Raw genomic sequence first — 14,089 nt, forward strand, 5'->3', positions numbered from 1 at the left:
GGAGTACTGAAGACTGGAAGAAGGTGTTATGGACTGATGAATCAAAATTTGGAACCTTTACTTTATCACGCAGGATCTTTGTACAGCTTCGAGTAGGCAAAAGGATGGTTCCACAGTGTGTAGCATCAACTGTCAAACATGGAGGAGGAAGTGTGATGGTCTGGGGCTGTTTTGTTGGATCCAGGGTCGTGATTTGTACAGAGTAAGAGGCACCCTGAACCCAAACAGCTACCACAGCATTCTGCAGTGCCCTTTGGTATGTGCCTAGTTGGTCAGGGATTCATCCTACAGCAAGATTATGACCGAAAACAAACCCAGTGTCTCATCAACAATGTAATCAATAGCAATCAACAATAGAGCCGTAATGATGCACTGAATACAGATCTTGATTCGAATGTGCTGTATTCATTTAGTCTCACATTAGTGCAAAGAACTCCACATGCATTAATCAGCGCATGCTTGATTGTGCACACATGGTCAGCACTCTGATCTAAACTGCAAAATATTTACCGTTTGGCTGTGTGCAGGACCTCAAAGTTATTTCAGATCTTTGCTGCACTGCTGAGTCTCAGCGCACTAAAGATCAGCTCTGCTGCGTAATTCTCTTTGGCCTCGTTCAGCCACTCCTGTGAAAGTGCTTGCCTCCAGACCTGCAGGTCAGGTCACAGTGAGGTATCCAGGTCGAGCAGTGACCCACATTTGGGTGCTGCTCTCGTAAAGGGTTTATGCCTCACTGTTCCTTAGTAGTTTCTTGTGGGATTTCTGTTACTGAATCTTATATGTAGGAGGTGGTTCTTGAAGCTAAAATTTTAGTAGAAAACCCCAAACCAAAACAACGAAAATCCACCTCTTTGTCCAATGCTTTGCTGTTGTCATAGAAAATAAAAGGGCACTAATGCAGTCAGGGAGCTTTATTAGCTTTTAAAACACATTTGTATATTTCCATCCAGGAGGAATGAGCCTTCAATAATAATAATAATTAAAAAAAATCACACTGCGTCCTACACTACAGTTGCGCTGTCCTGTGACAAGACTTTGAAAGTGCATGATGAATCTTCTCTGAATATGCTACATCGCTGGTCAAACCAAAGCCCTGCGTGACCGGCTCATTTGGTTTAATGATGGAGGGCAAGAAGGCAGAAGTGGTGTCCCACAGGAAGAAAAAGAGAGAGATAACTGAAGCAATTTTGGATGCTCAGGGCTCTAGAGTGTGACCAATTTGGTTGCACATGCGACCTAATTTCTCAATGGTGCAACTAAAAAAAAATCCTAGGTCCAACCGGTGCGACCAGCCGTTCAAATAAAAAAAGAAAAAAGAAAAGTCTCCTAAACTGTGAAAGTCTCTGTGTGGTCAGACACACACTTTGCCCATATCGTGGTCTAAACCAGTCAGAGTCAAAATTGAATCGAATCATATTGATTATATAAAACATTGACAATACCCAGTCCTAGTAAGTAGCCTAGGCTGTGGATGTAGCTGTGAGTAATGAGAAAAGATGAAAAGAACGATTTATAACTTTTTTATTAAGTTAAGGCCTGATCCATCTGAAATTCACAGCCAGTGCTCTGACAGGGAACCATCAACCTCTCAGGTTATGCCTAACACTGGTCTGGAGACGGCTTCAGATAGTGAGCCACATACGATCGACTCTGAGCCAGATCCCACTGAAAGTAAAAGGGGGAAAGTATATATGTAGTGTATTTCAAAGAGAGTGGTTTGACCAGTTTGCCATGAACTGCATTTACTGTCATGAGTTTGGAAAGACCATGGCAGTCCTGCTAATACGTTCCAAATCGAAACGCTAAAAACGCACAGTGTATCCTGAAAACACATTATATGATGCGATAAATGCACTACCCAAGTGTCCCCTCTCCCGATGCCTTTTAGCAGCAGGCAGCAGCAAACAGGCCTTCAGAGGAGTCCGAGATGATGATTACGTTTGACATTGACTACAATATTGCCAAAGAGTGCCAAAGCACTTAAGCACAAGCACTTTCTCAGTAACTTATCTTTCTGGTAGAACTGTGCTCCAAATAAAGAATTTACAAATCAATATTCTCTGTATGGACAGATTTTTTTTTAAGTGAACATGTAAAACTGTGGGGTTAAGCGATGCGGTTGAAAAATTTGGGTGCACCTAACATTTGTGCTGGTGCACCTAAGAAAAAAGTCTAGAGCCCTGCACTAGGTGGCGTAATGTTGCTGCAAACGAAGGTCTTCGTTTTATAACAACCTCTCATGTAAATCGAAACCTTAAAACTAAACGCTGTTGATATGAAAGATAAAACGGAGGACTTGTCCTCACAGGACCGTCACAGGAGCAGCTCGGTCCTTCCGGTGGTAGTTTGTTTACTGTTAACGAGGCTAACTTTGAAGTTAGCTTGGTTAAGTTAAAGATAGAAAAATAACTGTGCAGTTGGCTTGAGTTAAAGGGCAAAGAGAGTTCGAATGACACGAAAGCAAAAATACTACACTTAAAAACGTCTTAATAAGTAACATTAAAAGTCAGCACAGTTAGCTTGTGCTTACAGGAGCTGATGAAGATTGAGAATAATACTACCAGTATTAAACTGTTAAAATGTTGTTGTTTTTTTCAATTTAAAATAAAAACAAAAAAATAACCTACCCGTGTTATTGACAGGACAGGCCATTAATTAAGGAGGCTACAGTCGGTTTCGGAACAGCCAAACTTAGCCAGTACTACAGAAACGTCACTCCACTCACATCGCGGTGTTGACGCAGAATGATGTAGATTTACGCAGGGCATCCTGGGAAATGTAGTATGCACAGAGAAGTACTCCCTTCTTTTTCTTCTTTCGTCTGCTCCCTTTAGGGGTCGCCACAACGGATCATTTGCCTTCACCTCACCCTGTCCCTAGCGTCCTCCTCTGTCACACCAGTCCAGCTTTCATTCCTCTTCTCTTCAGACCATACCATGCAGAACAGGTGTTTGATAAAATAAAACTCACTTTATTGACATTTTCAGTGCACTCACCATGGGCCCAACAATATCTGTTTATTTATTTCATTATTAGCCTACTTATACAAGAAAAAACTGTGTTTTTCTAAAACCCCTGTAGTCAAAAAAAGCATTCCCAAAATGTATGCACAGTTCCAACTGTCCTTCACACGGACACTGAATGTTCTTTTCTTTAAATTCACTAATGAATTAGTACATAGTCGGTGGTTTAGGAATATAGGCTCTTAAGGCTTGCTCTTTTTGCAGTTTTTCAGAGCATCCGCCAGGGCGTGCAGTGCCATGTCAGCATTAGTCTTCTCACAGTTGTATCCCATCAATCCAATCCTCATCACCTAATTAAATGAGAGATGGAAAGGACAGTACATGAGTATACTCTGCAGCAATTCAGCAGGATGATTCAGAAAGCTGCTTAGACACCAAAGTGATGACTTTGCTGTTGTTAAAAAGCCATTGTAATTAAACCTGTCACACAGTACCTGGAAATGGTCCTTAAACATTATCTTTGTTTGTCTGGATTAGTTTGATTCAAGACAAGATATGCATGTTAATTTAAGAGAAAAGGACAGCAGGACAGGAAGCTGAAAAGCTAGAACGCCCTGAAACTACTACTACACATCAGAATTAGTTGCCACCAATAATGACTGTAAAATTAACTCACCATGCCAATGGAAGGGCCCAGTCCTCCTGTCATCTCCATGTGGTGGTGTTTCATGATATATGTCAGCATCTCCCTCCAGTCGTAGCCTTCAGGGATAGCAATGGTGGTGACGGAGGGAAGCCTCAAATCCTGCAGGACACATATAAAAAATGGCTTTCGTCACAACACAAGGGAGGAAACTGCTCCAGTGAGTTTAAAAGCAACACAAATATAAAGTTAAGTTGTACAGTGTTGTTTTGTTTGTCTTTGTTATTTTGTTTCATGTAAATATCCCCTTTATTCTCTTTGTGTATCTATGTTTTCATGGCACCACGATGCTATTTTCTTGCATTTCTGTCTCACTCTTTCGGGGACAAATAGCTTGAGGCCCAGATCCTCCAGTCCTCTGTACAGGTAGGCTGCTACCTCCTTGTGCTTCTTCCAGGACTCCTCCAGCCCCTAGAGGGAGACAAAGATTTATTGTGTTTAGAAATAATTACCTAAAAGGGTAAAAAAAATAAAAGGGATTATTTTTAGTGTTCCTGTTAGTAATACCAACTCAGAGGTTACTAAACAGACAAGATGATAACATTTATTTTGTTTGACTGGGATCACTCAGATGCCTGGAGTCTAAAAGATCATATAACTACCAAAGGAAACATGCACATTTTGCCTCACATAATTTACTACTTTTAGTTAGCACAAACATAAAAGAGAAGGCAGTTTACTCACTAAAATACTGACTGTATGAAAAAAATCCTTCATAACATACTTTTCAGTTAGATCATTTCAAAAGACAACTCACAACCTCAGTTCTCAAAAAGCTGGGGCACTGTGCATTAATTGGCAACAGATCAGTAACATGATTAGGTATAAAAAGAGCATCTTGGAGTGCAACATATGTTCCCAAGGCTTCATAGTAGCAGTCCAGACTTGTGACTAAACATCATGAAACAAAAGACATGACAAAGAAGAGCCAGGATGGTCGAGGAGCTAGAATATGATATCAGACAAAAATGGGACAGCATTCCTCTTGGTCTCTTTAGTTGTCAGACGCTTATAGGCGGCTTTTAAAAGAAGGGATGCTACACAGTGATAAACAGTACCCTATCCCAATTTTGTTGAGACATGTTGCTGCCATCAAATTAAAAAATTACCCTCTTTTCTTAAAATGGTCCATTTTGTCAGTTTAAACACTTGATATGTTTTCTGTGTTCTGCTGTGAATGAAAAATGGCTTTATGATACTGTAAATCATTAAATTCTGTTTTTATTTGCACTTTGCATAGTTTCCGAAACCGTTTTGGAAATCTGCGTTGTATACAAAGAATAACAGTATCTCGAAATTACAGATTTTTTGTTCAGAAATGTGACTGAAGAAGTTGGGAAATATCCCTTTACCCTCTCAGCAAGAATGGCCAGACTCTCTCTCAGGGCAAAGAATCCAGACACTGGACCGGTGTGGTGGTATCTAAAAGCCACATGACACAATGACATTTTTACAATTCAAGGTTTAGTAGCTTGAATAATATTTTTTTCTCATTCTAGGAATTTTCCTGCAACATTTACTGTTAAACTAAAGTTTAGAGGGTATTTGGAACTACCAACAATCAGCTTGTAATCAGCTATCTGCTGTGGACTTACATCCTTGCTGGTTTGCCATCGCAGCCCCAGTAGTTGGACAGATGTGTCATATCAAAGAGGTAGGAGACTGGTTTTGTTTTCCTGTTAAACATCTTGTGGCTGTGCAGAGGAGATAGCATTGCCTGAACTACTTTTTGCTTTTTTTGTGTGTTTTTTATTTTAAATATTTGTAACAATTTAGGATAAGATGCATGCATAACCACTCCACCGTCTCCCTCCTTACCATGCTCTGTCATTAAAAGAGATGGGTGCTGTACCAGGAGGTGCATTCAGAGCCTTTTGAGAACCAGAGTAGAGGATATCGATATCTGGAAACACAATAAAAGATGGATTAAATCCCACACAGGCGCATCTGATGGTATGAGAGGAAGATCTTTCATCACCGCCTTACTTTGCTTGTCCATAAAGATTGGTGCCGCACCGAGTGAAGCGACTGTGTCGACCAGGAAGAGGCAGTCATGTCTGTGTGAGATGCAACAACGAGCAGTGAGAAATATGACACTATATTCTGTTATGTGCTGTTTTAGACTGATGTGGTAGGAGGCTCACTTTCTGCAGATGTCTCCAATGCCATCAACTGGGTGACACAGACCAGCAGAGGACTCCCCGTGTGTGAGGAAAAACAGGACAGGCTTGTGCTTTTTTATGGCCTACGGCGAGACGTCAAGACAAATTTAATCATGCGAGCATGGTGTAAGTGAATCTTAGTGATTTACCCAACTTAACCCTTACATACTGTTCAAATTTCATGCCTTCACAGATTTGTTTCAGCCATGCCATGCTTTCCCTCATAATATACAAAATTTTAAAGTACAGCTCTATTTAGGATGTATCGATAGCCTGTCTGACATGAATAAATAGATGATTAAACCTTAGTTAATGTTTCAGAAGTTTTATAGCACCCTTTTTTGTAGAAAAAAACATCTACCATCACATAATATCATTTATCTAAGGCATGAAGACACTAACAGCCATAATGATTTGAATATATTTTATTGAAAGTGACTATGGTAAGAACATCCTGAAATGCTAGGATGTCTTATACAACTCTGTATAACCATTACAACACTCATCACTGCTATATGATTAAAAAAATCTCAATAACTACCATATATTATATAATACCATAACAATGAATATTAACAATATTCATTTAACATTAATTAAAACTTTTAACACAAAATGTGCTTATTGCAAACTAGTCTGTTTGTTCACAGTAGTGACAGGAGTGCGTGGGACCTGCACATGTGTTCACACACTCTCTGAAATGGCAGCTCAGGTGCCTTTATTATCTTATGACGCCCTCCAGGCCTATTTTGGTCTTGGTCTCTGTTCTAATCTCACTTAGGGCAGAATAAATAGATTTTAATAATCATGGGTGGCGTGCTTGCAGGTGTAAATGTAACATATTTTCCATTATTTAGAGTTTTTTCTAGTCTTACTGGCCACTCAAAGTGCTTTGAACTGAACACTTTAACTATTCATTTTAACAAATACCTCATATATTTATGGCCAGTGTAGAGTCACCAGTTAACCTAACATGGATGTCTTTGGACTGCAGGAGGATCCCAGAATACCCAGGAGAACATGCAACATGCACTCCAGCCAGGATTTAAACCAGGAACCTTTTTTCTGTGGGGCAACAGTGCTAACCACCCTATTTTAAATCTTGTACTGGTGTCAAGGCATCATGTCTAAATTCACCCTCTGACCTCTCTAGGTTTTTTTTCCTATCGTGCACAAAATATCACTGAATACTGCAAAGCTTGTTTTTACTACTTCACTGTTTTGAGATCCCCTCCATGATCCTTCACAGACCAGCAGGACAATTCTGGTGACAGTGTCATGGTCAACCTTTAACTCTGTCACCACTGGCCCATACAAAGATACAGACAGACGTGTGTATTTTTTGTGTCTTTGTGCACACAGACATGAAACACACACACTTGGCAAGTACAGTTTCACAATTTCAAGATTCCCTAAAAACCAACATTTTCCTTTATTTGACCAACACTGACATTTTACAATACTCGCTTTAGGTATATTCATCAAATTTAGGGCAGAAAGAAAAGACCTGAACAATATGTAAGGATTAAAAATCTCACCTTTAGCATCATGGGCTTGGGCTGATATATATATTTTTATTTATAGTAATAATTTCTCCTTCAACAATATGTTTAAATACCTGCTCAATTTCCGTATTGGTGAAATATCCTCCAGGCGTTTTTACCATTCTGTGTACATTGGCCCCTACAGATAAAAAAAATATTCTCTGTTAGCTACTGAATAAATACATACATTGGCTAATAGTTAAACAATCAGTATCAATGTAGTGTATTTATTAAGTGTGCGTAAACCTGTGCGTAAACGCTTACCCATCCTCTCTGCAATTTCTGCAACGCGCTCTCCCCAGATCCCGTTGATGGCTATGAGCACGCTCTCTCCGGGCTCCACCGTGTTGAATACCGCACACTCCATAGCCGCGTGCCCGGAGCCGCTCATAGCTATAGTCATGTTGTTCTCTGTCTGAAAGGCATACTGGATTCCTTTTTTGATGTCATTCATGATCTGTGACACGAAGTGAAAATTAGAAATAATTTCAAGTTTAATTTGTCAGGAATGGTCACTGTTGACGCTCAGGTGGGCTGTGCGTAATTACGCACAAGCTCACGTCCTAAGGATAGATTTGGTCTTTTGTTGTTGTTTTTTTAAAATAAATTTTAACATGAAAAAAAGACAGAGAAATTTTTGGTCTGAGTTATTTGTGTGCCAAAAACAACTTAAAATCAAAAATTTCAATCTAATAAAGCAATTTTAGTGGTAAAAATGATGATTCGGCTTTGTCAAAGCAAAGATGGAAAACAAGAATATCCACTGGTCACAAACTTACAGAGCTAGTCCAGATTCACCACATTAGGAAGCCGTTCCTATTTCCCAGATAAAAATAATTTGAATTTCCAGTATAAATTAACTCAAACAAAAAGCACTTACCCCATACATTTCTGGGTGCAGGTGACCAATTATTGGTCTGGACCCTGTAGCTAAGATGCGTGGAGGAACGTTCGACGGTCCCGGTCCGAACAGGTAACGAAGAGGCACTTCCAGTGGTCGCAGCATGCATGCCGGCGGCGGTATAGTGACGGAGGACATGGAGCGGTCCAGGCGCAGCAGCACTGGCGCGCTCCTCGCGGCCAGCGGACCTTCGAGGGCCGCTGATGTCTGCTGGGCGAGCAGGGCGCCCCGGCTGAATAATGCCCGCTGCATCATGGCTGATGACCCGATACTGAGAAGCTTTCGCCCGGTGAGGTCACTTCTGCGAGACAGTTAGACTGAACCGGAGTGTGTGATAAGGTGAAGATTTAAAACAAACAGGTCTTTGACCTGGTGGCCACGGAGTGTTGTGCGTCACACTTAAGGGTTGGTATCTTGTGCATGACGACACACCAAATAGCAATGCATGTACTAATGAGAATATTTTACACATTTATTTATTATAGCCTAGTTTTTGCTTCCTGTTCTCATGCTAGAGATAGTGGAAGCTTTTAAACTTTTTTTTAACGTTTTAAACTTTTTAGCCTCTCATATCATAATTTTATAAGGGCCTTTTAATGTTGGAAAAACTATATGTGGAGATTAAAAACCATTTTGGGAAACCTTTCATTGCATTAGTAATAAACGTGTGTGGGTAGAACTATTAAACATCCTAGTGACACAAGTTATTCAATACTGTTTAGTGTAATTTATACTTAAGTTATGTCCGGCCAAGACTGTCCTGTAAAGACTCAGAGGTCTACTACAGCTTTTACAGTTTGGATCCACCACAACTGGTTTTGGTGACTCATTTCTGGTCTAAATCGACACACTTGACTCTTGAACTGTGTGGAAAAATGAAGTCCTACACTTGCTTAGAACCAGTTGAGGTGAGTTTGTAGGTTAGTTGATTTTGTAACTGCAAGTATTCAGTCTGTAAAGAGGAGTTTCCTCTCAGAGAGCCAATCTGCTCTCTCAGAGGAAGAAATGGGGCAGGGAAACAAACAGCCACACACCTACCAACCCACCCACCCACCCATATGAACACAACACACTCCAACAAACAACTCGGGCTTATTATCTAATGTGTATACGTATTGACATATGCTATTATGTGGGGTTGTTCTCTTGATAAGAAATAAAAATATAAACGATCATATGGTTATTACACAAGTGTTTTCTTGTTTCCAAACAGAACAGCAACCTATAGATTTACTGGATATCTGAAATCCAGATAAAGGAGGTAGGATAGCGATATTATATTTTTAAATTAAGAAAAAAAAGTTGTTCTAACTTTCAGAGCTATTGGGCACTCTTCACTGCTTCCTCCAAGCTGAACCTCAACATATCTTATTTGTGGTGAAACAGCGTCTATGCTTCAAGCAACAGATGCATATTGGACAGCAATTTCCAAAGCATTAAGTTGAACATATAACTTGATCAGGAGTTGTTCTGTCCTACTTTATAAACGTTTCTACAAATTGACTACAAATATAATCTAGTGTTTGATTCCTTTGCTTTACTTTGACTAATTCTGCAGCATTTCTCAGTTTTTCTTCAGCAGGGTCAGTAAAAGGTTCCCGAGTATGTCTGGGTAAATAATTAAACCACTCGTAAATAGGTGGACTTGGCTTATCCTATCACTGGCCTTTGCACTGGACCCAACACTCAAAATCCACTAAAACAGAGCAGCAGCAGGAGGAGGAGCAGGGGAGTGATCAACAAAATAAAGACTGTGAGCTCCTTCCCGTCTAAACGCAGTTAGACTTTTTGAAAATGGCTGTTTTTATGTTTACTAATAATCACAATATTTGCTAACAGTTGTGATGAGAAAGTAGACCCTTAAATATGATTTTATCACAGTCCGGTGCAGCCAATAGCACGCTATATTTTACTTGAAGCATGTATATTTTTCCCCTCAGTCTGTACTTTACCCCCTTCACTTCCCCAAAACATCATGGGTGACCAACTCCTGCACTGGGGTGGACCCTGATAAGATCTGATTGATTGCACCCTTGATTCTGCTTATGGCTCAGACTCTGTATTGATTGTCTGATTGATTCAGGTGAGGGAGGTGAAAAGGAGAACTACACAAGTTTACAGTGTCAACACAAGTATTTTTTCCTCTGAGTCCAAACAAAAAGTACACAGTTAAAAAACAGCCTTGCATGTGATTCAGGCATGGAAAAGCTTCACAGCCATTTGTCTGAGATCCCCTGCTTCAGTTAGTCGCCAACAAATTTTACAATTAGCTACACTCTGCTCAGCACCTCTTCTCTCTGTATGTCTGTATCACTCTCTGGGATGAGTCTCAAAACAATGATTAATGTGAAAGTAAAGCTTGGTGAAAGCATTCTTTAGGGATGTGTCCACTTTTAGGATGGGAATAAATATTTTTTCCTTATCAAAAAAAAATAAAAAATGCAGGCCAAGCAGAAATATTTCCAGGATACTTGCTTCTTTGTTGTGCGGTCCTTTGGGTTCTTCATTCAGATCCAGCCAGAGTTTCAGGTCATAAATCCACTATGACTATGAACTGCTGAGACAGCTTTTCTGGATTCGCTTGGATTTCATCTTACCGAGTCTCTCAGTGAATTTAAAATGAACTTTAATGTTTTCATTTTGAATTTACTGAACAAAAAAAGGCAATTTTCAAAAAGGCATTCCTGTTTGTTTGTCATTTGGCATCCCATTTTATACTGTCTTTGCCATAGTTTGCGGAATTTGAGAGTGACCACTAATCTCAGCTGATATACCCAAGATATAGTGGTAAAAAATGTTTTTCACTTGCCTTTTAGGGCCCCAGCTGTGTGCGGGACGCTGGGATAAAGGCCTGGGCTCTCGCACCGTCATGCAGCTGACTGACCATGACGTAAACATACTCTGTGACGTTCAATTTGTCCTAAAATTTCCTTCCCCTGGGCACCCTCTGTGTTCACCGAACATGTGACAAATCATGTGACACTTTTTGGCTTTTACTTCAGCTTTGTTAAAACTATTCTGACACCAGACGTCACCCTGCAGGTTTTCCAAAATTGTCATCTGATGTGTTGATACGAAGGTCATGCCTATGTTTGTGAGTTTTCCCTCCTACTGTCCAACACTGCACTGAAAAACTACTTTAACAGCCACAGGTCTACAGTATAGGAGATGTTACATGAGCTGACATGACTGCTTTCTTGCATGGAAAATCTTGCTTTCATCAGGCTGAATTTGAAAATAATGACTGCTACTCACACAGGCTGCCCCGCACCAGTTCTAACTACTCAGTTTAGCCTGCACTTGTTTAAACTGTCCAGTACTCTCACACAGTCTTTCAATAACTTATTATCATTCAATATGTTGTATTTTATAGTACATAAATCACCAAAATATCAACATCAACAACAAATCCTGCACAGGTCAAATGTCTGAGTAAAACAATGTAAAATGAATCACATGGACGTCACATGGAGCCCAACCTTTATATTTCTAGTTTTTCAAGCTTGATGTTCTTCTCCAGCCTCTTTAGGGTGCAGGCAAATTGTGTGCTAAACTGCACAGAAACAATTTGTGTGCTTGATCATATTTGAGCTATTTGAAATGTTGAATTTGAAAATGATCTGTTTTCTAAGTTACTGAGTTTATGCTTCTTCCGGTGACGGTGGGGGGACATTGCTTAAATTTGTTGAGTTAGTATCTTCATAGCACATTGAAAATGAACCCATTTAGTATTATTGTGTAATGCAGCAGTCTGTCAGATGAGTTACTCAATAATCCTGGGTGAAAGGGAAGTTTTGAGCAATAGCGAACTGATAATTAACAGACCTATAACAGATTCGCTCCAAACAAAGTGCAAAAAACATTGAAATGACAGTTGACTGAGGTGCATGTGGCCACCAGTAGGTCAAATGTCAACTGCAAGAGGACAGGACAACTTTCACGAGAACACAAACATTTTGTCACACAGCCAACAGACAGCGCATGTGTGAGCATGTGTGTGATTCTGGCCCAAATGGAACCTCATAAGTAAACAAGATGATGTGCAAACAGGAAAACAGAATTAAAGTTTCACTCAATGGACAATAATTCATCTGATAAATGACCAGCACTGACAGACAGTCTCTTGAAACAGACTCAGATTGTTCCAAATAAAGTCCAGTCACATGTTCAGCTGACAAATTATAGGTATGTAAAGATTATTGAGGCACAAATATCAAACCTCTTTCAGAAAGTTACAGAAATTGTGAGACGTCTCTGCACCATCGTGACCATTTCAGAGCCACTGGAGCTGAAGCTTTGCCTTAAAGGCATTTCTGACATCCTGACATGAATACTGTGGCAAGAAACAGGAGATAATTTAGTTATAAAAACACAACCAACTAACTATAAGAAATTATTTGTCAGCATGTCAGTATGGATGAGTGACAGTGTATGTGGAAATGGAAAGAAAGAACCCCGTTGGCTGACAAGGCTATTCAGTGAGCCAATCAGTTACAGGCAAATATGTAATTTGCGTGCCCAGACGTGCAAACACACACCCACGTGTCTAGTTTGCTATCCTCCAGTAAACTCCTACAGGACAAAGTGCAGCATATCCAAAACAGACAATTAGACCCATGATTTTCTAATATTGTAGTGGAACAATACTGACAGACACTGACATGCAGTTTCTGCCACTTTTAGCTGCTGTGTAAATTAGCATTTTGTCCCAAACTGGAGTGCAAAAGTTATGGTCCAAATGAAGAACGCTGGAGGCAAACTTAACAACAAAAACAATAAAGTCATATGAGGCCGTAAACACAGCACAAAATAGAGAACACAGAAAAAACAAAGCAATAAACAAACAAACACAGGAGATCACAGAGTGACTCAATCACAGAGAGAGGCACAAGACACTGAGACAAGGGAAGACAGGACTATTTATACACAGAGGGTGATTAGGGAAGTGCTGAGGGAACCAGCACAAGTGCGGACAATGGAGGAGGAGTTGGAACAGGTGGTGACCAGGGCGTGATGGTTCTGCAGTGATGTTACATGCTTATTTTCTGACTTCCTGGTTTTTATAAACCCTAAATTTGCAGTGATTTTTCTGCACACCTCATTTACCATTGTAGTCTGATTGAGCAGAGAAGAGATGGTATTATTGTGGAGTAGAAACTAAAAAAATTGTAAGCAAGGCACAAGAGACAGCTATCTAATAAAATAAAACAAAACAGGAAATGACCCAAAAGATAACTAATAAGCATAAACGCGAGAAACGAACACCTAATGTAGCGACTACAGAAAAACAAACAAAATGTCGCTGAGAGTTCGAGGTTGGGTTTTGTTGACTTTGTCTGACACGCTGCCAAAAATATCCTCTGTTGGTCCAGCAAACACAAAAATGATTTATTCAATGAAATTCAACTCATAATAATGTGCACAAGATGGGAGGGATGGGAGGGAGAGCCTTCAGTTTTCAGGCCCCTCTTCTGTGGAACCAGCTTCCAGTTTGGATTCAGGAGACAGACACTATCTCTACTTTTAAGATTAGGCTTAAAACCTTCCTTTTTGCTAAAGCATATAGTTAGGGCTGGACCAGGTGACCCTGAATCCTCCCTTAGTTATGCTGCAATAGATGTAGGCTGCCGGGGGATTCCCATGATGCATTGAGTTTTTCCTTTCCAGTCACCTTTCTCACTCACTATGTATTAACAGACCTCTCTGTATTGAATCGTATCTGTTATTAATCTCTGTCTCTCTTCCACAGCATGTCTTTATCCTGTCTTCCTTCTCTCACCCCAACCGGTCGCAGCAGATGGCCGCCCCTCCCTGAG

The 14,089-nt window shown here is 40.1% G+C and overlaps 2 protein-coding genes across 2 annotated transcripts in view; both read right to left on the minus strand.

Annotated features, from left to right (window-relative positions):
* The window catches only part of thap4 (THAP domain containing 4), an 8,640-nt gene extending 5,804 nt beyond the window's left edge, over nt 1-2,836 (minus strand). Inside the window, exon 1 of the mRNA XM_085139681.1 lies at nt 2,628-2,836. Coding sequence (XP_084995807.1) covers nt 2,628-2,652 — 25 coding nt within the window. The 5' untranslated portion in view covers nt 2,653-2,836. The remainder of the gene's footprint in view (nt 1-2,627) is intronic.
* Nucleotides 2,837-2,980: 144 nt separating this feature from the next.
* On the minus strand, nt 2,981-8,611 carry agxtb (alanine--glyoxylate and serine--pyruvate aminotransferase b). Its single transcript, XM_085139673.1, has 11 exons — nt 8,253-8,611; nt 7,637-7,829; nt 7,447-7,511; nt 5,811-5,911; nt 5,653-5,723; nt 5,485-5,569; nt 5,262-5,360; nt 5,019-5,088; nt 3,982-4,077; nt 3,640-3,768; nt 2,981-3,313 (listed from the first exon to the last, which is right to left on the minus strand). Exons 1-11 carry the CDS (start codon nt 8,526-8,528, stop codon nt 3,206-3,208), a joined length of 1,293 nt encoding a protein of 430 aa, XP_084995799.1. The 5' UTR covers nt 8,529-8,611; the 3' UTR covers nt 2,981-3,205.
* Between the last annotated feature and the right edge of the window lie 5,478 nt (nt 8,612-14,089).

This window comes from Neolamprologus multifasciatus, chromosome 18, assembly GCF_963576455.1.
Source record: "Neolamprologus multifasciatus chromosome 18, fNeoMul1.2, whole genome shotgun sequence".
NCBI lineage: Eukaryota > Metazoa > Chordata > Actinopteri > Cichliformes > Cichlidae > Neolamprologus > Neolamprologus multifasciatus.